This window comes from Trichechus manatus, unplaced genomic scaffold, assembly GCF_000243295.1.
Source record: "Trichechus manatus latirostris isolate Lorelei unplaced genomic scaffold, TriManLat1.0 scaffold00011, whole genome shotgun sequence".
NCBI lineage: Eukaryota > Metazoa > Chordata > Mammalia > Sirenia > Trichechidae > Trichechus > Trichechus manatus.
In genome coordinates this window covers 7728792-7752517 of record NW_004443947.1, presented here as the reverse complement: position 1 = coordinate 7752517, position 23726 = coordinate 7728792, and the positions used below count along the sequence as shown (strand labels likewise).

General features: G+C 39.8%; 1 protein-coding gene across 8 annotated transcripts in view; it reads right to left on the bottom strand.

Annotated features, from left to right (window-relative positions):
* The window catches only part of FBXW11 (F-box and WD repeat domain containing 11), a 158735-nt gene that overhangs the window by 103509 nt on the left and 31500 nt on the right, over positions 1-23726 (bottom strand). For 2 of the 8 annotated variants that reach the window (XM_023726503.1, XM_004371197.2), the window contains exon 2: positions 3814-3915. The exons of the other annotated variants lie outside the window; for them this stretch is intronic. In XM_023726503.1, coding sequence (XP_023582271.1) covers positions 3814-3915 — 102 coding nt within the window. The remainder of the gene's footprint in view (positions 1-3813; positions 3916-23726) is intronic. 8 annotated transcript variants of the gene reach the window in all.

Genomic DNA, 23726 nt, shown 5'->3' with positions numbered 1-23726 from the left:
GGAAAACTTGCAAAACCCAGAAAAACAATGCAGTCCCAACAAGTTTGAACTGTCATAGGTTTCACTGTACTTTTTTTTTTTTTTAATTGTGCTTTAGGTGAAAGTTTACAGAACAAATTAGTTTCTCATTCAAAAATTTATACACTAATTGTTCTGAGACACTGGTTGCAATCCCTGCAATGTGTCAGCACTCTCCCCTTTTCCCTTCACACCCCGGGTTCCTCATATCCATTCATTCAGTTTTCCTGTCCCTTCTCGCCTTCACTTTTGGGCAGGTGTTGCCCACTTGGTCTCCTATACTTGATTGAACTAAGAAGCATGTTCCTCACGTGTGTTATTGTTTGTTTTAGGCCTGGCTAATCTTTGGCTGAAAGGTGGGCTTCGGGAGTGGCTTTGGTTCTGAGTTGGCAGGACGTCCAGGGGCCATAGTCTCAGGGGTTCTTCCAATCTCTAAACGGTAAGTCTGGGGGTGGTGTGTGTGCGGGTGTGGGTGCGGGTGCGGGTGCGGGTGCGGGTGCAGTGTGTGGTGTGGTGTGGTGTGGTGTGGTGTGGTGTGTGTGTGTGTGTGTGTGTGTGTGTGTACACTTGAATTTTGTTCTACATTTTTCTCCCAGTCTGTCCAGAACTCTCTATTGTGATCCCTGTCAGAGCAGTTGGTGGTGGTAGCCAGGCACCATCTAGTTCTTCCAAGCTCAGGCTGGTGGAGGCTGTGGTTCATGTGGTCCATTAGTCCTATGTACTAATATTTTCCTTGTGTCTTTGGTTTTCTTCATTCTCCTTTGCTCTGGATGGGATGGGACCAATAGATGTATCTTAGATGGCCACTCACGAGTTTTTAAGACCCCAGACTATGCACCAAAGTAGGATGTGAAACATTTTCCTTATGAACAATGTTATGCCAACTGACCTAAATGTCCCCCAAGACCATGGTCCCCAGCCCTCAGCCACAGCAACTCGGCCACCAAGGTATTTGGATGTGTCGAGGAAGCTTCTATGACTTTGCCTTGGTCAAGCTGTGCTGACTTCCCCTATACGGTGTGCTTTCTTTCCCTTCACCAAAGTTAACGCCTGCCTACTATCTAGTTAGTGATTTCCCCTCCCAACTCCTCCCTCCCTCGTAACCATCAAAGATTGTTTTTTTTCTGTGTATAAACCTTCTCTTGGTTTTTTATAATAGTGGTCTCATACAATATTTGTCCTTTTGTGATTGACTTATTACAGTCAGCATAATGCCCAGATTTATCTATGTTGTGTGATGTTTCTCAGAATCATCACTGTTCTTTATCATTCTGTAGTATTCCATTGTGTGTATGTACCATAGTTTGTTTATCCATTCACCTGTTGATGGGCACTTAGGTTGTTTCCATCTTTTTGCTATTGTGAATAATGCTGCAATGAACATGGGTGTACATATGTCTATTTGTGTGACAGTTCTTTTTTCTCCGGGATATATTCCTAGCAGTGGGATTGCTGGATTGTATGGTATTTCTATCCAAAAAAAAACAATGCCATCAAGTCGATTCTCACTCATAGTGACCCTATACTATTTCCATCACTGTACAATTATTAATATTGGTATTCCACAGGAGTTTTGGCAAATCAATATTCTACATGGTGTAAACTCTTGATTATCTGATATAACAATCAACTGGTTGATATGGGTATCTGACCAAATAAAATTTTCATTCAATTCAGCTTTTTCAGAGAGAGCCAGATATTCCAGTTTAACTATTACAAAAAAAAAAAAAAAAAATGTAGAGGGTTAGTTCTAATTTAAACTGGTTCATATTTTTTTAAAAGCACATATAAAACTCATTGCCACAGAGTTGATTCCAACTCATAGGACCCTTCCATGGGGTTTCCAAGGAGCAGCTGGTGGATTCATACTGCCGACCTTTTGCTTAGCAGCTGAGCTCTTAACCACTGCACCACCAGGGCTCCCAATTATATACCAGGGAAAATAAAAACCTAAGTATACAAAATCACTTACACACCTCTAAAGACAATATTGCTCCATTCACTGAAATAAGGTCCAATCAAGGCAAAGTTCCAATTTTCTCTTAAATGACTTTCACTGGCAGTCAAAGAAATTTTAACACATCTGGATTTCCATTTTCAACAAGGTAGAAACTGAACCAATACTTCCTCCCACTCATCCCACCTCCAGAGAATTCACAATACTCAGTTAACTAAAACAAATTGAATAATGCCTTCCATTGGTCAATTAATTTTAACTGAATGCAACAAAAAGAATCTGCACTCCCAGACCTCATTAAGAACTACGATACTTCCTCTACTTAAATTTCCAGTTCTAGAAAAAAACTGGGTCAGTCCACTAATCTCAGCAGCTCTAACATACAAATAAGTATTTTCAGAAAAACAAGAGGAAAAGAGGAGCACTATTACTATATGCAAATGTCCATTATACAGCAACAAGGAGAGCACATGCAGTAATGTTTGCCATTTCAAGAACATTTTGTTAAAGTCACACTGCATTCAGGGAAGCTGCTTGTTCAAAGATAAATAAATATTCATTATACTGAACATCAATGAAACATCCATTACCGGACTCTAAGAGTTGTTAACCCATCTTTTTATACATCTATGACAACTCAGCCTTATACTGAATTTGCTCTACAGGTATTTATAGTGAGGTTCCAGTACAGTTTTCTAAATAAAGCAATTTGAATCAATAACCACACCAACACTACTCAGAATGTTTGCCAACAAATAAATAATAAAATGCATGAACCCAATATGAAGGAAATTTTCCTCCTTTCTGGCTCCCCAGCTCCATCTAAAGATTGCAAACATGAATAGAAAGATAACCCTCAGAACAGTAAAGTCATCCATGCCATCAATAATATCCTTCTACTCATTTCCTAATTATACACTGTTTTCCTAAAACAGGCAGTCTCAACAGGATGTCAGGAATTTAATATTGCTTTTTAAAGACATATCAAACTGTCTGGAATATGCAGAGTGATGAAAACCGAATATTGCTACTGAAACCACAGTTAATTAAACACAGGCTTTCTCTAAACAGAGCATCCCAAATAAAGCCACAATGTTTTCTGCCTTGGCTTTCTTAGAACCCATCCCAACAAGTGAGGTCACTTCAGCTGCACTCCTACTAACAGTTTTTTCTGAGTAATCCCACACCCCCACACCCCACCCCTCATCCCCCCAAACTTTTACTTTTATCTGTGGAATTCTCTGCCGGCCTCGGCCTGGAAAATTGGGAGAACCTGAGGAGAGGTGTCAGAATTGACCTTTGGGAAGTGGCTCAAACTGACTATTATCGGCAGCATAAAGCTGTGATCTTTATAAACTTCAGTTTGAGGTTTTTATACCATTAGTGATTCCCTCCTCCCTTTTTTAAAGAGAGGAGAGAAAGCAAGCCAAAAGGATGAGTTTCAAAATAGAAAAATCGTCGCTTAAATTATGAAACCCTCCCAACTCAACAAAGAACTGTTAAAGGTAGCCAAATAGAAAATGTCAGGTTTTTTTGGCACATGCACAACTATTAAACATGAGAATCACAACTTCAAGGTGGAGAGTGGGAGGGGGGGATAAAAAGCAGGAGCAGAAAAGAGGAGGGAGGATAGGGCCCAGCCAAAGATGCATTTTGCTCAGAAAGGCCCCTCTTGGTACTAACTCCTCCATATGGGGCACCCAGGCTGGAGGAAAGCAGAGGGTTACACAGAACATTTAGCAGACTTAACATTGGATAAAACACACTACTGCAAGTTTCAACAAATGTTTCATGGCATACGTAAAAAACACATTTACAACAAGAAAGAAGAGAGGCACCTGGAGACATCTGACACTGGGCATGCTCTGCAGGCAACTCAGTGCGCACATGCTCTCTACCAGGTTGGCGCAGCCTAGCCACAAAGACCTTGGCACAGAACACTGCAGGATGACAAAAAGGAAGGAAGAGAAGAAGCAGTTAGAGGCCGCAACAAATCACTCCTTCACACAGGCAACTTGAAGGTTAGTTGGGACAGGGGGTGTGTACCCTTGACAGTCTGGAGGTCAGGGATGGTCCTAGATAATAGCTTACAGGAAGCCTTTGGAGAGGGGCCCACTTTCTGTCCTCTAGAAAGGAAGTTTCTGTAGCCAACCACTAATTTCTTAGAATACAGTGGACAGAATAAGAGAGAGAGAGAGAATGTTTAAATGAAAAACCATTACAGGGAGCTGTGGATGTTTGAGTGCAAAACAAGATTAGTGGTGAGATTGTGACTATAACTTCATAAAAGTAATGATTTCTGGTCTATTTCATATAATCATAACTGCCATTATTGCTTAAGAACCTACTATGTGCTGGGCACTTTACATGTGTGCTCTACAGTGTAAGGAAACTGAGCTCTGAGGGTAAGTGACTTGCACAAGGACACACAGCAAATGAAGGCAGAGCCAGAACTTAAACCCTGATTTGTCTGCTACCAAAATTCACATTCTTTCCACAAAACTATAATGCCTCTGTTGCAAAAACTCTGATTACCCCAAATTTTATCATATGAATACAGTTTTGTACTTCCCTAAAATAAAATCACAGGAGACCTAGAAACATAAGGCAAAATGAACAAGAAAGATAAGTGATAGATTGATAGATACAGACAAATAAAAGCTGATTAAAACACATCTGATTTTCAGTGTCATCCACACCTCTGCTTTTTCAAAGAAAAAACTCTGGAATGGCATGATTTTCATTTTGGACCCTGCTTACAAAGCTCACCTGGCATGACTAAAAATTTGAAGCTTACTTCATTTATCCTTTCCCATCCTCTTTTAAAAGTTTGCTGGGTTTAAGGAAATTAAGAAAAAAGTAAAATATAAAAATGAATATATGCACTACGAATAGTATTTAACAAACATTAGATTATTTACGGTATTCAAAAAATACTCTTTCAGATCTAAGATGAATTAATTTACTATAGCAACGTCAATAATCTTCAAAAAAGTTGAAAGTGGGTGTCTGGGTTCAACCAAAATGCTCTAGGAGTCTTAGACCCGACCTTATAAACTTCTTGTTCATTCTAGCTATAATCAGGATGACCAAACATCCTCATTTGCGTGGGACAGTCCTGGTTAGCACTTGTCCTGGCAAAACTTTCACTCTCAAAAATGTTCTGGTTTGGTGGGTAAGTTCTATAGTCACCCCAAGTGTAATATTTAAAAAGACAGCAGACCTAAGCTACTATTCCAGCATCTGCCACTTACTAGTTGCATCTCACCTATAATGTAACTGGAGTCTTATTTAGAAAAAGCATTTAAAGAATATATAATCAGAGGGACCCAGTAACAAATTGAGCGGCTTTCTGGTAACAATGAAAATATCATTTATTTCCAATTTGTGCCTTTATTCCAATGCTTATCATAGCCAATATACTAGAAGTGTATCACCAATACTCCAGGAATACACATTTCGTCACTCCAACACTTACCGAGAGGGCCGAGCACAGAAGATGCGAAATAAATGTTTGTATAACATAATAAAAGTACCTGCCATTTATCAAGCTCCTGTTATGTGCTAGATAGCTGACATAATAAACTCTCACAACAATACTTGAAAGCCAGTTGCCATCAAGTCAATTCTAACTCATGGCAATCCGACATGTGTCAGAGTACCAACCAACCAACCAAACCATTGCCATAGAGTCGATTCCGACTCGTAGCGACCTTACTGGGTTTTCAATGGCTGTAGTCTTTCAGAAGTAGATTGACAGGCCTTTCTTCCAAGGCGCCACTGGGTGGATTCCAACCACTAATCTTTCGATTAGCAGTCAAGCACTTAACTGTTTGCACTACCTAGAAACTCCCAATAACACCTGAAGATAAGTATTATTCTCATTTTACAGATAAAGAAACCAAGGATCAGGAAAGAAGAGCTTGGTTTGTTAAAACAGCAACTTGTCCAAGGTGCAAGGAAACAAGAATTTATTGATGGCAGAACTAGGACCAGAAGTTGATCTTATTTGATTCTAAATAAACTGATTTTTTTCCACTACAACAACCTCTATCCATAGAGATACTCTACTATAAGCTTATTAAAAGAATACTTGTATCAGCATGTATCAGAAGTGGATGGACAGTGAAAGGTTCAAATACATTACATACTTTATTACATGAATTATTTAATTTAAATAAACTTACAGCACTCTCATGGTTAAATTTAATGTTTCTTTTGTTTGAAATCTTTGTAGTTATCCAAATCACAGAATCGTTCAGATGCAAGGATAGAGTCTAAGGATTATATCTGCGTTCAACAACTAATACCATATTAACACCAAAGCTCACCTGCTAATCAGTTTTCATTTATTCTGTAAAAACAGGTTTCCTCTGCAAAGATTAACATTTTCCTAAAAGGGTAAAAACCATAGAGCCATCAAGTACCGAGCAAATTCTGCTAATTACCTAGGACCTAAAGCCTTAAAAAAAAAACATTTCACATTCAAGAAATCAAAGAAATCAAGAGTATAAAAACTGAAAGGAACCTTAAAGACCAACCTCCACCCTTGATTTTAGAAGAAACTAAAGCCCAAAGAAGAAAAATAACGAATTTTCCCATTTTCCTAACCATCTAATGAAATAATACTTATAAAAATATGCAAAACAATTAACAAATTAAATTTTCAAATTATTAACTTCAAAATATCAATAGTTTATTACAAATGTATTTTAAAGCTTGATATTGAGCTTGTATAATAAGGACAGGATGTTTACATTTATATTCTGAGGGTCTGATTTCCAGGAATTTATCTTTACAATATCTATGGAAGATACTGTGGGGTAAAGAGAATAATGCCAGTATTTATTAAGGATCTACAAGGTGCCAGCTCTCTGCTAAATACTTTACAATGATACTCATTTTCACAATAATGCTACACAATAGGTATTACTTTACTTTTCCCAGCATTCAGAAGAAGAAATGCAGGCTCACAGAGATGAAGTAATTTACTTGTCCAAAGTCACGGACTGATTAAGTGCTGGGCTGCAGGTGGGAGTTAAACCTAGGGCTGGGGCCAGAGTCACTCTTCACAATGTCCCATAGCTTCACTATTTGCTTCAGAATAGAATATAGGAAAAAACAGCTTGATCCTGGACATCACCCAAGCTGGTGTGTGACACAACTGCCAAAATCTATCAAACAGAAGTCTCAATTATCAGGTCATTCCAGGACTGGGACCTTACAGTTTCAAGACCAGCGTTGTTGTTCATTTGGTAAGAGTAAAGTCAGTGGCCGTTAAAAGGTATTAGAACTGCCCTACTTTCATACACAATTACCTTGGAGCTAAATGAACAGCCGTATTCTGAGAAATGGTCTTTACTAAATAGAAGACACCTCTCTAGGAAATACATCCATCTTTTAGTGAGGAAGTCTGTCCCTGGTCTAAGCGAGGTTCCTGTAAGGTCTAATAAATGATTAGGACATTGGTCCAATTCGAAAATAATGGATTAAAAATGAAAGTTTCACATTCATCAACCCAACAGCATTATTAACATGCAGCTAGGACCACAGCAGTAATTGATTTTTGAAGCTTCTAATTTTAAATTTAGGGGCCTGGTTGGAACTCTGTCTCGACCATTCTGGAATAACTATTTTCCATCATTCTTTAACTGAATGATGTGAAGATTCCTTCATATTAGCTATATTCACAATGAAAACTATTTGGCTCTCTTTTTTAAAACTAACAGTATTCTAAGTTACTGGAACATTAATTGTTAAAATATGTCTGAATACCTTAACCTGAAACCCATGGATATTTACCAATTTTAACAAATACTTATTGACCTACTTATTAAGCTAACAACAATACAACCAAAGCCTCTTTCCTCTTGAGACTTCAGCTTTGAGCTCAAGAGAAACCCAGGAGGAGCACAATGAAGATATTTAAGAGAGGCCTTTTGGGGGCAGAAAAATCCCAAGATATGTTTGTAATAATTTTCATATTTAGCTTCTTCTAATGACCAGTGTTCTCATTTAGGACTGCTCATAGTAAAGAGGAAATGATTCACACTGGGTTCTGATATTAACAGCAAATACCCAATTAGATGGATTATATTTGTAGGTCCTATAGCCAAGGAAAATAACATTAGCCATGGAAGCTCATCAAAAGTATTTATAAATCTTATCATATCCACTGTACAATCAAAAATCAAAATCAGGGCCAATACACTGAGAAACGTTAATTCAGTAAAGACAAGAAGAACAATAACTTATGGCATTTTTCAAAAGAAAATAAGTTATTAACAGAGACAGAAGAGAGAAGTTCTAGGCTCTCTTCCTACTGATATAAAACCGTTGCTGTCCAATCACAGCGACCCTGTAGGGCAGAGCAGAACTGCCCCATAGGATTTCCAAGCAGCAGCTGGTGGATTCCAACTGCCTTTCCTTTTGGTTAGCAGCCAAGCTCTAAACCACTGTGCCACCACGGCTCCTCCTATTCATACAGGAACCTCAAATCAAAAGGAAAACGTGGTTGCAGGCACCCTGTCTTCTGATTGGCTGGCTTGAAGAAGAACCCACAAAAGTTAACTTCTGTCTGTTTTCAGATGGGATTGTTTTGAACCTCCTGCCCTGATTTTTCTCAAAGAGGTAATTCTTTTAAAAGCTACCCAAAGAGGTACTTATGTTAATCATCTCTCTAACATTCCAACATCACTCTGATTTAGAAATCTGCCTTATTACAGGTTTTCTAAAAGCTCAATTTTTTTTCTTTAAAGCAGTTCCCACAGAATTATTAACAGCCTCTTTTAACTCCTATTATATCATGCACTGAGATAACTGAGTTGAGTGGTTTAAATACCTGAACTTATATCTGCAGATAGAAAAGCAATGATGAGTTACTTTCTATACTCCAGGAGCACACAGGAGGGAAGCTGGAGAATGTGCAATGCAAATACACACACACACACACACACACACACACACACACACACATAGAATTAACCCATTCAAAGGAGGAGGAAGACATAATCCATGAAGGATGAGTAGGAGGCCGCCAGGGGAAAAAGAGCAAGACATTTCAGGCAGAATTAATAGCATAAGCAAAGCCAAAGAGCTATGTATGAAATGGCATATCCTATGCAAGGATCTACAATTATCATTACTAAAGTATTAACTGTTAGATGAGGTACGCTTAGAGAGACAGGGAGACCACAGAGGTCTCTCCTACACTCCTCTATGGAACTTGGGACTTCATCCTGTAGGACAACAGCTCTTAAACTGTGTGCTATAGACTACCCATAAGATGCCAATCCTTCCCATACGTGCCATCCAATTTTTTATTAATGTGCACAAGATTTTTTTTTTTTTTTGCAACTCAGCATACATACTGTTTCAACAGTATCTGCCGGGGAAGAATGGAAGCAGATCATGCAACACACAGACGGGGGTGGGGAGGAGTTCTTAAACTAAGGTAAGAGTGAAGCATAATATCAAGACAAAGCCAAGCCAATTCAAGTTAATATCAAAGGAAGATTCCAAGTTTTCTAGAACATGTGGGAAACGACCGCCACAAGCAAGGTCAAGATAGAAGTCTGCTCAACAGTAACCCAAAGATAAAGGGTGGAAGTAACAGTACACAAACCATGAATGTTTTCATAGATACAGTGAAATTTTGTTATTCTTAAAGACTAATAAGAAGGCTTTGAATCTTTAAATTCCTTCAACTGAGGGATCAAAAACTTTAATATTCCAACCACTGCTAGAGGCAATGATGCGACAGCTATTAAACTGTTTTAAGCAGAGGAATGACCCTTTGGCAGCTGGAGTAAAGCATGATTTGAAAACAAGTGAGAAAGGTAAGTCCTTAGAGAACCTACAGGACTTCCTCTCATATTTGTTTTATAACCAATGCAAATGTCTTTGTTTCGCTACAAAGGCCACAAGGGCCAGAACTTACCTTTGGAAGCACATATCTAAAGCCAATAAACTTTCATCATCAGTCTAGGTCCTTATTTTCCCCACCAAACTTTCAACAGGCCCTACTGATAGGATATAAAACAAAGAGCTTCATGATAATTAAATGAGGGCTATTAGAAAATGAGTGGAATAAAACATCCATTTTATGGCAACTGGTAGTAAGACCAACCCCACCAGGAACCACAAGCCTGGATGAGGATTCAGTCCTGAAGAATCATATAGTAGGTGTGCTCAGGGAGAGTATATAAGCCCAGTTCTCTAACTAAACCTAGGTTTGAGAGCTACAGAGTCCCTGAATGGGACTGTTGGAGGCTGTCCTCACCTCAAGGCAAACAAAACAAGCATTTAAAAAGTTAGTACAAATTAGGAAGTATCCTATTGTACCTGATTTCTCAGACTGTTGCTTTTCAAGAAGTAGTAATATTTATAAGAAAAACAGGGCTACAAAGCTTTAGAAGAGGCTTCTAAGATTCAGAACCTAGGATTCTGCTGTTAAAATGTTTGATAGTATCCTATAAAGAAACAGCACACTCACTAAAATAAATGCATTTTTTTTAAAACCAGATACATTATAATACAATGATCAGGTTGTAGAATAAAAGTTAATTCAGTTTAAAGACATTTTCCAAAGCTTTTTAAGAACTGAATATTGGTCCTCTGCCTTAACATGTAAAAGACTTTATTTTCCTTATAGTGGTATTTTACTATAATAGAATTTGACAGTGAAATGTGACATATAACCTAGAAAGTTGATACTTCAATTCTTAGCAACTATATCTTCAATTAAAAATTTACCGGTCAGAGATAATATACGACAGGGTATTTTCAGGCAGGATTATATATTAAGGAAAGAAAAGGGGACAGGGGGAGGAGAGAGAAAAAAAGGGATGAGAAGAATACGGAAAACCAAAATTTAGTATCTGCCAAGTTTTAGAGATTTAAACACAGCCAAACAGTAGTGGAATCAGGACTCAAAGTAAGAGTCCAAACTTTCCTATAATTTTCTTTTTTCTTAATGTTCAGACAGTTATCTTAAATGATTATCAAAACCAAAAGCCAACTAAATTAAAATGGATCTTCATGGTCATCTCTGGTAAGGGGATAAAAGATAATCCTTTTTAAAATTTTATTCATCCATATTTTCTGATTTCTTTCCAACAGACATTTAGTACTTGTGTAATATTTTAATACTATTTTGAGTAATTTTAAATGAGTATTTTTGCTTAATTAGCAATAGTAACTTGACAATTTAAAGTAATTAAAAACAAATTATTTTCCCCAAAATTAATTTTGAGACCATCTTAAACATCCCTAGTTTAAAATGTGTTAAAATGCTAAGCACTAGAAAGATATATTACCTGGTGACCCTAAGAACCAGCAACGAACATCAAAATGATAGTAGTTTATTCCTTAGGAAATCCAAAGGGGGGAAAAAATCATCCTTATCCACTTCACAACTACCACCCATAATTTTAAAATGTCACCAGGTTTTTCAGAGCTCACAGAAGTAAGAGAGGGGAAGAATTAGATGTATCGGGGGGAAGAAGAATCTATTCTAAGCAGCATAACAGAGAACAGGATGTAACAAAATAATCTATTTCCGGCATAGCCACATGGGTTCTCAGTCTACTAGGACCAGTGTGAGATTCAGTTGCCAAGGAGAAACAGATTCCCACAGCAAGCTCCAGGTCAGATCAATCTAACCCAACCCCAGCGGGATTTATTCAAGATCCACAAATTCCAAGACTAGCGAGAATTTAACAACAGTTAAATTAGGTACATCTGGCCTTTCGCCAGTTAGCATCTGTGGTCCAGTTAGGAATGTTCTTCAGGACTAGGGAAGACCACTAAACTCTAAGTTTAATCTCATTTTCAATAAAACTGATAAATAACATCCAAATTTACCACCACCACCCCCAAAAAAAGGATAAATTGGGAAGGGAATGTAAACTATTTCTTGAGTGCTTATACGAGCCAGGCACTGTACTAGCGGCTATCAACTGTTGTGATCTGATTAACTCTCGTACCATCTCTGCGTTACCTTAATTTCACAGAGGAGGAAACTGAGGATCAGAGACATCAAGTAACTTACCAGAGGTGAAAAACAGCAAAGCTGCAATTCCACTAATTTCAAAATCTCTTTCTTCTCTAAACTATACTGCCTGTTACTTCCTTTGCTTGACATTAAACTCTTAAAGCTGCTTATTTTCAAATATTATCTACTGGTCACTCATCTGATTGGAGTATAATTGGTACAACCTCTCTGGAATACAACTTCGCAATACATACTCAAAAGCCTTTGAGAAATGTGCACATCACTTGACTCAGTGATTTTACTTGTAGGAAATTACACTACGAAAAAAGAAAGATATGCCCAAAAAATAGCTAGAAAGATGTTCATCACATCACTGCTCATAGGAGCAAAGGAAAAATATGCCCAACAATAGGGACTGGTTAAGTAAATTACGGATCATCCATAAGACAGAATATTATTTGGCCACCAATAAAAATCATGTTGTAGGAGTGTAGGTGTACCTGTTGATACAGAAAGAAGTTAACAATATACAGAAAGAAATCCACAATACACTGAAAGAGTTCAAGAAACAGTAAGTGCTTTGATGGTTAGGGCAGTGGGGAGGGAGGGTGAGGGTTATTCACTAACTAGATAGTAGATAAGAATCATCTTAGGTGAAGGGAAGGACAGCGCACACTACAGGGGAAGCCAGCACAACTGGACTAAACCAAAGCTAAGAAGCTTCCTCAATACAATCAAACACTCTGAAAGACAAAGTAGAAGGGATGTGGAATCTGGGGACCATGCTTTCAGGGAACATCTATGTCAACTGGCATAACAAACCTTATTAAGAAAATGTTCTGCATCCTACTTTGGTGAGTGCCACCTGGGGTCTTAAAAGCTTGCAAGCAGCCATCTAAGATGCATCAATTGGTCCCAACCACTTGGAGTAAAGGAGAACGAAGAACACCAAAGACACAAGGAAAGTAGTAGCCCAACAGACAGAATGGGCCACATAAACCACAGACTTCGTCAGCCTGAGACCAGAAGAACCAGATGGTACCCAGCTACCACCAATGAACATACTGACAGGGAACACAACAGAGGGTCCCTGATGGAGCAGTAGAACGATGGGATGCAGAATGCAAATTCTAGTAAGATCAGACTTAATCGTCTAAGACTGGAGGTGCCCCAGAAAGCATGGCCCCTGGACTCTCTATCACCCCAGAACTAAAACAATTTCCAAGGCCAACTCTTCAGACAGGGATTAGACCGGACTGTGGGACATAAAGTGATACTTGTGAAGAATGTGCCACTTAGTCAAGTAGATGCAAGAGGCCAAAGGGGCAACTTCTGTCCAGAGGTGAGATGGGAAGGCAGAGAGAGTTAGGAGCTGGCTGAATGTTCACGGGGAATCAGAGGCGGAGGGGAGGAGTGTGCTGTCACAGAACAGGGTGAGCGGCTGGGGTCTCATAACAATGTATGTTAAAAAAAAAAAAAATTCTGTATGGGAGACTAACTTGAAATGTAAACTTCATTTAATTACAACAATAAAAAAAAAAAGAAACAGTAAGTGAATGAAGACTACTAATCAGAACTTACATTATGATTCCATTTTTATTTAATAACTATAAAACACATATAAAATATCCAGAATTAAATACAGGTGATTTTTTTTTTTTTTAATTCTTTGTTTTGTTGTCTACCATATTTTTTCAGATGCAGTCAATATACAATTGGCAGTATGGTACTTAAGCTTCGGCCACCTCAAAACAGAATAACTGGCATTCCTCTGTTTCTTAGGGACCTGGTCAACTTGCCCCTTGATTCTAGGCCACTCTCCCTCAATGAAGTTGGAGAGCAGGCCAGGTTAAGATAGCTATCAGAGGCTAGTTGCACTCAGGGGTGATAAAGACACTACCCTAAATTCATACCACTGCCTGTGACTTCTAGATAGCTAACTGAGGGTACCCAGGCAAAAAGCTCTTAAGTAATGGTATTTTGTCTTATCAAGCTACCACTTCTAAATGTTTGACAATCCATGTTCCATATTGCATGACACCTGAGAGGACTTTGAGGAGAGAGAACTAAAAACCCACTGCAGTGTGATGAGTTACTTAGTACGGCCTTTCTCACCATGGTCTTGTAACTCCCACCGAGGTGATCGGGCGGGGCTGTGCAAATAAGATAATTGCGGCCACCAAGGGGACTGCTCACTTTTGCCTTAAAAGAAAGCCAATTCCAGAGCAGGGAGAAGAGCCCACCACCACCAAGGAAGGAGAGACCAGCAGGAGAGATCCAGCAGCAGAGACCTGGCAGTAGGAGACCAGCATGGTGAGCTTCCAGGCGCATGGAGAGAGAAAGCTGAGTGCCTTTGGGCAGAAACTGAAAGCCAGGGAGAGGCGTGCTCAGGCTGGGGAGAGGCTATCCTGATGGAAGAACTGTATCCTGAGTGTTCCTGAGCCTGAATTGTAACTGTTAATTCCCTAATAAACCCCATAATTCTGAGTATGGTTTGTGAGTTCTGTGTGGCCACTACAATGAATTATCGAACTCAGCAGAGAAGTATAGAGTGCTGTGTGAGGGACAGTTGGTGTCAGAATTAGTAAAGATGGCACAGAAAGGGGGCTTGTCTGACCTCCACCTGATGGGAGTCAGCCTTGCACGGTTGATCTTGGTTCTCCTTTCCCTTGGTGGGGTTGGAGGAGGTCAGACATTGCCCTCATGCTGTTACACCCACCATGTTTTTTTTGACATCATCTGAGAACTGAAACATTTGCTCTCATCTATATCAGGGCCCCTGCCACCATCTTTAGTCCAACTTCTGCTTCTTTACCATCCCAGACACAGGTGCTGGCTGCCTCCCTTCCTGGTCCTTCTAACTACCTCACAAGTCCCAAAACATTCATTAGAAAATTTCTAGAAGTGTCTGCACAACAAAATCTGATTGACCTACAATATACCAAGCCAAAATCCTTACCCCACCCTTCATGTAAGGGAGTGCAAAGTTTACCATGTTTTAAAAACAACATTAGAACATAGAAAAAGTGAAAACTTTTCTTTTTTTAGGAAGAGATATCACTTTCAAGAAAACATGTCTTGAGGAATATTATTACATCACTCTTAATACAGGTTTGACTCAATTATATTCAGACCATATCACAATTCTATTTAACTTTTTCATTTTAAACTGCTCATTCATTTAGAAAGTTTAGTGAAAATGATACTAAATGCTTCAATAGACAATACAAGAATTCTCAAAAGCAAATATTCTAGTATCAAAAATTTTTCTACAAATAAAACTATATTATTTCACAATTCCTAAAGGGAGAAAGATGGCTGAATTCCTGGAGAAGTATAAAATATTTTAAACAAATGCCATTTCACTATTTTCAAGAGTATTATAATGAGGAGGCGGGGCCAAGATGGTGGAGTAGTCAGATACTTCCGGTGGTCCCTCTTACAACGAACACCAAAAAAAAAAGTGAATCGATTATACATGACAACCTAGAAGCCCTGAACATCAAAGACAAAGTTGAGGAATCGGAATGAGCGGCAGCAGGAGGGAGAGATGGTTCAGAAGCAACAAGGAGTTGCCAGACCTGACACAGCGGAAGCCGGCACCCTGCGGGCCAGATCGGCTGACGTGCACAGTGAAGCAAGCAGTGGCATTCAGGATGCATTTTCCACGTCGGGAGAGACCAAGCAGCAGAGAGTCTGCTCAGGCCTCCAGAGCCAGTGAAAAGCAGTCCTCAACTGGCAATAGGAAAGTACACATGTCTAACCTACCCTGCGGATCAAGAAAACACCCAATTTGTGAAGAACCTCTCTCCCATTTATCTGCTCCCTCCCTACTCTGCACTGGGTCCTGGGCCTCAGGATTGCCACATCCCCTGGGCCAGAAGTAGGACCCATCACGTGCCCTGAGCCATTCTCCCAGCCTTGCAGAGGAAACAAATTAACAAACAGGGAAAAAATAATCTGCCAGCTCCCCTAAACCGGGAACTCAGGGCAGGAAGAACTCCTTTGCCTAGCCATGGGCGGGCATAAGGGGTCCACGGACTCTGAATGCCTTTCACCCCTGCATAGACCTGTGTGGGCCCATTTCAACAGCATAGGCCCTCATTAGCACAGTACAACAGGGTATATATCTGAAACCTAACTGCTGTATCAGCTATATGGTGGAGTGGCAGGTTTGTGACATTTGAAACCGCTCTGCCCATTAAGCAGGGTGCTCACCTACCCACATTGGGGGCCTGAGGACTGGTGGCTCCACCCACGCCACCTAGCCACCTGCGACAGGTGTCCAAGAATAAGTGGTGCCTTCCAGTTCTTACAGCCAACAGCACTGGGTGCCCATAGTCCAGCTGCAAAACCCACCCACCTACGCACTCTAGGGAACAGGGACACGTTTTCCTCCCAGACACTCAGGGGCAGCTGTCAGCCCCTGCCTTACTCAGTGCGTGACCCCCTACTGCAGCCATATACCTGTGCCTACTCCAATCACCCCTGCCCATCTAGGACTGTAGGTGAGAGCCTGCACCACACACTTGGTGACTGACTACCTGGACACCTGAGCTGAATCCATACAAGAAAAGTATACAGACTTCTGGGCTCACATATAGTAACAGATCTAACCACCTGGTGACAGGACGTTAGAGCATCAAAGGTGCCAATAATCAAACTAGTTTACAAGACCAGCCTATCTGGGCATATGAAAACAAAATAAAACAACAAGCTAGGACACAGTAAGCAAACATAAAATAAATAAATATAATAACTTATTGATGACTCGGAGACAACAGTCAATATCAAATCACATAAAGAGGCAGACCATGATGGCTTCAGCCAAGTTCCCAAAACAAAGAATCAAGAAATTTTCCAGAGGAAGAGAACTTCTTGAAATTACTGGAGGCAGACTACAAGATTAATATACAGAACTCTTCAAGAGATCATGCAAAATGCAGAACAAGCCAAGGAACACAAAGACAAAGCAATAGAGGAACTTAAGATTATAGAAGAGCACAATGACAAATTTAACAGGCTGCAAGAATCCACCACTGGCTACCACCAATGACTGCCCTGACAGGGAACACAACAGAGAGTCCCTTATGGAGCAGGAGAAAAGTCGGGTGCAGAACTCAAATTCTAGTAAAAAGACAGACTTAATGGTCAGACTGAGGCTAGAGAGACCCCAGACTCTCCATGAGCCCAGAACTGAAACCACTCCCAAAGCCAACTCTTCAGACAAATATTAGATTGGACTGTGAGACATAAAATGATACTCATGAAGAGAGTGCTTCTTAGCTAAAGTAGATACATGAGACTAAATGGCAGCTCCTGTCCGGGGGCAAGATGAGAAGGAAAAAAGGTACAGGAGCTGGTTGAATGGTCACAGGAAATCCAGAGTGGAAAGGAGGACTGCACTATCACATTACAGGGACAACAACTAGGGTCATATAGCAATGTGTGTATAAATTTTTGTATGAGAAACTGACTTGAACTGTAAACTTTCACTTAAAAAGTTCAATTTAAAAAAAAAGACTATTATAACTTAAACTGAACTAATGATATTTAGAAAAATCCTTCATAGACTTATTGCTTCCAAAGACTTCCAAAGCTTCCACCACCTAACATGCTCCCTGTCTCATTACGAGCTCTGAATAAGCACCTGTAGAAAGTAAGCTGGTCCTGTTTCTTCTTAAGAAAGCTTTTGAATTCAAATTTACAACATTTAAACAAGCCCTGTACTATTTTCTAAACACTGTTCATGTCTTGAATACCTATTTTTCAGAGACCTAATGAGCCCCTGGAGCCCTGGTGGCGCAGTGGTTAAGAGCTACAGCTGCTAACCAAAAGGTCGGCAGTTCAAATCTACCAGCCGCTTCCTGGAAACCCTATGGGACAGTTGTACTCCATCCTACAGGGTCGCTATAAGTTAAATCAGCTCGATGGCATCAGGTTTGGTTTGGTTTTTTGGTAACCAGCCCCTATTCCAAATAAGCATAACTCCAAGTTGTGGGAGTTTCAATGTTTAAAATTTTATAAACAAACACAGATTTAAAAAAACAGTGGTAATCAAAATTTTGTTCCTTTAGCTAAGGAACAGCTGTCAAAGCTTCTGGACATAGTCACATTTTATCATTCCTTAAAGAAATTTATAGTACACTTTATGCTTGCTCTTCTTTCTCATATAGTCCATTGTTCTTAGTATCCTAAGCTGACCTTGGTCTGAAATGAGAATGAAGCTGTGTCCCTTACAGTCCACTGGGCTTTAAGAACAAATGGATTTGTCTTTCGGCCAGGGGTAAGGGCCACCTTAGTAAGGGATTCCTGCTGCCTGCTGCACAGTAAGGATGTCTTTGATTCCCTTCACATTCACTGTTTCCTCCAGGCACTGGATAAGGGGAATTTTCACCCCTTGAAGTCAGAGATTTTATTAACTCCTGGATCTGAAAAAAAACTTCCAGACCGTTTTGTCCACGTTTTAAAAACAGTTTTAATATCCCAGCTCCTCTAAATCTCTCACATGGTGCTTTTGGTATGTACCCTCTTGAAAGCACCTGGACTCAACAGCAGGTAATTATCGCTGAACACATGCTATAATAAAGTCAACCTATACATTTATGGACTCTTTTTTGCACGTGTACATGCAAATATGGGTAGAATACAATACTCTGGAACATCTCACACAAAGGAAATGATGAAATCATGATGTAAAAGGTCCAATATAAATTTAACAGATAGCGGACTGCTAATCAACTTTATCAAAAACCCTGTTCAATGCCACTGTTTTAAACGTTATGAATGAGTTGAATATAAGCAATTAGTCAAGATGGTCTACAAAGCACAGAGAACAGATGTCACCATCATAATAAATATTTCATTAACTCTGGAAACCTTCGTGGCACAGTGGTTTAGAGTTCGGCTGCTAACCAAAAGGTCGGCAGCTCGAATCCACCAGGCACTCCTTGGAAACTCTATGAAACAGTTCTACTCTGTCCTGTAAGGTTTCTTTGAGTCAAAATCGACTCAACGGCAACAGTTTTTTTTTTCTGGGAGAACACAGAATTGAAAGGCGGATCAGAACACAAATCTCATGAGGACATTCCTGCTGCATTTAAGAGGAAAATAAAATCCATAATCCACGCTTGTTTTAATTGATGAGTTAGAAATCTATAGGGAAACAACAGAAATAGTGACCAAGACTGAGAAGTTGGGGAGAGTGGGTTGACAGGGTGGCATTACTCTTACTTTGAAAATAAATTCAAATATCAAAAATTGATCTATAAACCCCAGAAAAATACTTAAAGTAATAAATTATCCTGTAAAATTCTACGTACTTGTCTTAACTGGGTGTTTTATTTCCAAAGTAAGTTATAAGAAATAAAGCAACATACAACCAACTGGTAAAGCTATTTACCAATCTACAATTTAATGTTTTCATGTCCTTATAGTGCCTGTACACAGTAAAGCAAACCAAACCCACTGCCATCAAGTTGACAGCAACTCATAGCAACCTTACAGGACAGGGTAGAACTGCCCCACAGAGCTTCCAAGGTTGTAAATCTTTACAGAAGCAGACTGCCACATCTTTCTCCCACAGAGCCTCTGGTGCGTTCGAACCACGGACTACTAGGTTAGCAGCTGAGTGCCTGACCACTGCACCACCAGGGCTCATCCCTGTGCACCGTAGGAGCTCTATAAATATTTGCTGAATTACTAATTAACATGTAAAGTCCAGAAAAGTCTACATGTAGAACAAAAATCTGATTAGGAGATTATAAAAAAGTATAATGTTATAGCTTTAAGGAGTTTATGGTGGACGCTTGCTTTCTGGCCACATCCCCTAATAAGAGTGATTAATTCTCAGGGATAGGTACATATTCTAAGTTGAATCTCACAAGGAACAAAATCTCCCCACTGAGTTTGAACACTAGAAAATGAAAGCTGGAGTTACTGACGCCATCACGCTAGCACAAGGGAGAGCCTGGAGCTACCTCTGCATGTTTCAAATTATAAATTCTCTTTTTTTGGCTTACGCCAGTTTTGAGTGGGGTTTTCTGTCACTTTCAACTAGGAAAAAAACCTAACAAACCTTATTTACTTCAAATAAATTAGGTGAAATCCAAAAATGGTACTCGACATGGCCTGAGGTCATAAAGAAACAGTATTCTGTGCTTGAAGCATTCTTAAATGTTTATTTACTCTCCTGTGAAGTCACTTCATTCTACTAATAAATAAAAGTGTTCAAAGCTAAATGTGCCAAGAATATCCCATTCATGCTAAAAGCATGGATACTACAGAAAAAAAAACATCTAGAAGGGTAAACTAACCAAAACTCTAAGGAGACTGGAGAAAGCACAACAGAAGAAAAACGAGTGTGGAGGCGGGGCCAAGATGGCAAAGTAGTCACACGCTTCCGGTTGACCCTCTTACAACAAAGACCCGAAAAAACAAGAGATTCAATTATATATGGCAATCTGGGAGCCCTGAACATCAAAGGAATAGCTGAGGAACCAGACTGAGTGGCAGGAGGAGGGAGAGACGGTTCAGAAGCAGCGAAGAGTTGCCAGACCTGACCCCGCGAGAGCCTGAGCCCTTCAGGCCTGATCAGCTCGGGGGTGAGCAGTGAGGCACACAAGCAGCTGTGCTCTGAAGGCGCTTTTTCCAGACTGGGAGAGACCCAGCACCACAGGCTCCACATGGCCACCCAGAACCAGTGAGAAGCAGCCCTCCACGAAAGAAAAGTACTTCCATACAGCTTACCACACTGATCAAAAACACCACCCTCAGGGAAAACCTCTCTCCCAATTTCCTCCCTGCTCCCTGCTCTGCACTGGGTCCCAGACTGGCTTCAGCAACTGCCGAGTCCCCTGGGCTAGAAGTAGGATCCGTCACACACCCGGAGCCATCCTCCCTGCCTTGGAGAGTGAACAAATTAACAAACGGGAAAAAAATAAACTGCCGGCTCCTCTAAGCTAGGAACCCAGGGTAGGCACAGCTCCTTTGCCTAAGCACAGGCATAAGAGATCCACAGACTTTGAGTGCCTTTCACCCTGCATAGACTTGTGGAGGCCCATCTCAATAGCGTAGGCCCTCATTACCACAGTACAACAGGATATATACCGGAACACTCAATTCAATTTTTTCAACTGTGAAGTGGCAGGTTCTCGACATTTGACACTGCTCTGCCCATTAAGGAGGGTCTTCACCTACCCACATCAGGGGCCTGAGGACTGCTGGCTCCACCCACCCCACTTAGCCACGTGTGAGAAGAGCCCATGAATAAGTGGTGCCCCCAGTCCTTACAGCCAACAGCATTAGGTGCTCATAGTCTGGCTGCAAAACCCACCCACCTACGCGCTCTAGGGAACAGGGACACGCCTTCCTCCTGGACACTCGGGGGCGGCCGTCAGCCCCCTTTCTTGCTCAGAGAGTGTAACCCAGCTGCACCCAGATGCCTCTGCCTACACGAATCACCCATGCCTGTCTACGACTGTAAGTGAAAGCCTACACCACACACTTGGTGGCTATCTACCTGGGAACCTGAGCTGAATCTTATACAGGAAGAATGGGCAGACTCCTGGGCTCACATACCTAGTAACAGATCTAACCACCTGGGCAGGACATTAGAGCTTCAAAGGTGCCAATAATCAAACTAGCTCATACAAGCAGCCTATTTGGGCATATCACAACAAAACAAGATGCTAGGACACAGTAAACAAACATAAAATAAATAAATATAATAACTTATTGATGGCTCAGAGACAACAGTAAATATCAAACCACATAAAGAGGCAATCCATGATGGTTTCAGCAAGCTCCCAAAATAAAGAATCTAGAAATTTTACAGAGGAGGAAAATTTCTTGGAATTACTGGAGGTAGAATACAAAAGATTAATATACAGAACTCTTCAAGAAATTAGGAAGGAAATTAAGCAAAACACAGAACACGCAATACATAAAATTAAAAAGATTAGCGAAGAGCATAATGACAATCTTAACAGACTGCAAAAATCCAAAGAAACAGCAATCAGAAATCCAGAAGATTATCAATAAAATTTCAGAATTAGATAACTTAACAGAAAGTCATACGAGCTGAACTGAGGCAACAGAAGTCAGAATTAGTGAGATTGAAGATAAAGCACTTGAAACCAACTTATTTGAGAAAAAATCAGATAAAAGGATTTAAAAAATGAAGAAACCCTAAGAATTATGTGGAACTCTATCAAGAGGAATAACCTACGAGTGACTAGAGTACCAGAAAGGGAGTATAACAGAAAATACAGAAGGAATTGTTGAAGATTTGTTGGCAGAGACTTTCCTGGTATCGTGAAAGATGACAAGATATCTATCCAAGATGCTCATCGAACCCCACATAAGGCAGATCTCAAAAGAAAGTCACCAAGACATATTATAATCAAACTTGCCAAAACCAAAGATAAAAGAGAGAATTTTTAAGAGCAGCTAGGGATGTGAAAAGTAATCTAGAAAGGAGAGTCAATACGAATAAGCTTGGATGACTCAGCAGAAACCATGCAGGCAAGAAGGCAATGGGATGACATATATAAAGCCTTGAAGGAAAAAAACTGCCAGCCAAGAATTAGATACCCAGCAAAACTGTCTCTCAAATATGATGGCAAAATTAGGGCATTTCCAGATAAACAGAAATTGAGGGAATTTGCAAAAACCAAACCAAAAGTATAAGAAATACTAAAGCGAGTCCTCTGGTTAGAAAATCAAGAATATCAGATAACAACCCAAGACTAGAACACAGAACAGAGCAACCAGATATCAACCCAGACAGGGAAGTCACAAAAGTAAATCAAAGCTAAAAAAATATCTAGAAGGGTAAAGTAATCAAAACTCTAATAGGGAAACAGATGTCAATATGTAAAAGATAACATTAAAACAAAAAAGAGGGACTTAAAAAATGCAGACACAGACTTTTCATATGGAAAGGAAGACGAGGCGATATAAAGAAATAAAAGACTGGCATAAACTTAGAAAAATAGGGGTAAATATTAAGGTAACCACAAAGGAAACTAACAATCCTACAAGTCAAAATAAAAAACTAGAAAAATATAAAGACTCAGCAAACACAAAATCAACAATGCAAAATATGAAAAGAAAATACATAAAGAAAAACAACTCAGCACAGAAGATTAAGTGGAACAAAGAAACTGTGAACAACACACCAAAAAAGACATCAAAATGACAGCACTAAACTCATACCTATCAATAATTACGCTGAGTGAAAATGGACTAAATGCACCAATAAAGAGACAGAGAGTGACAGACTGGATAAAAAAACACAATCCATCTACATGCTGCCTACAAGAGACACATCTCAGACTTAAAGACACAAACAAACTAAAACTCAAAGGATGGAAAAAAACATATCAAGCAAACAACACTCAAAGAAGAGCAGGAGTGGCAATATTAATTTCTGACAAAACAGACTTTCAAGTAAAATCCACCACAAAGAATAAGGAAGGACACCATATAATGATTAAAGGGTCAATACATCAGGAGGAGTACATAACTATAATAAATATTTATGCACCCAAAAACCGGGCTCCAAAATACATAAAACAAACTCTAACAGCATTGAAAAGAGAGATAGACAGCTCCACAATAGTTGTAGGAGACTTCAACACACCGCTTTCAGTGAAGGACAGAACATCCAGAAAGAAGCTCAAGACACGAACAGTTAAATGCTACAATCAGCCAACTTAATCTCATAGACATATACCGAACACTCCACCCAACAGC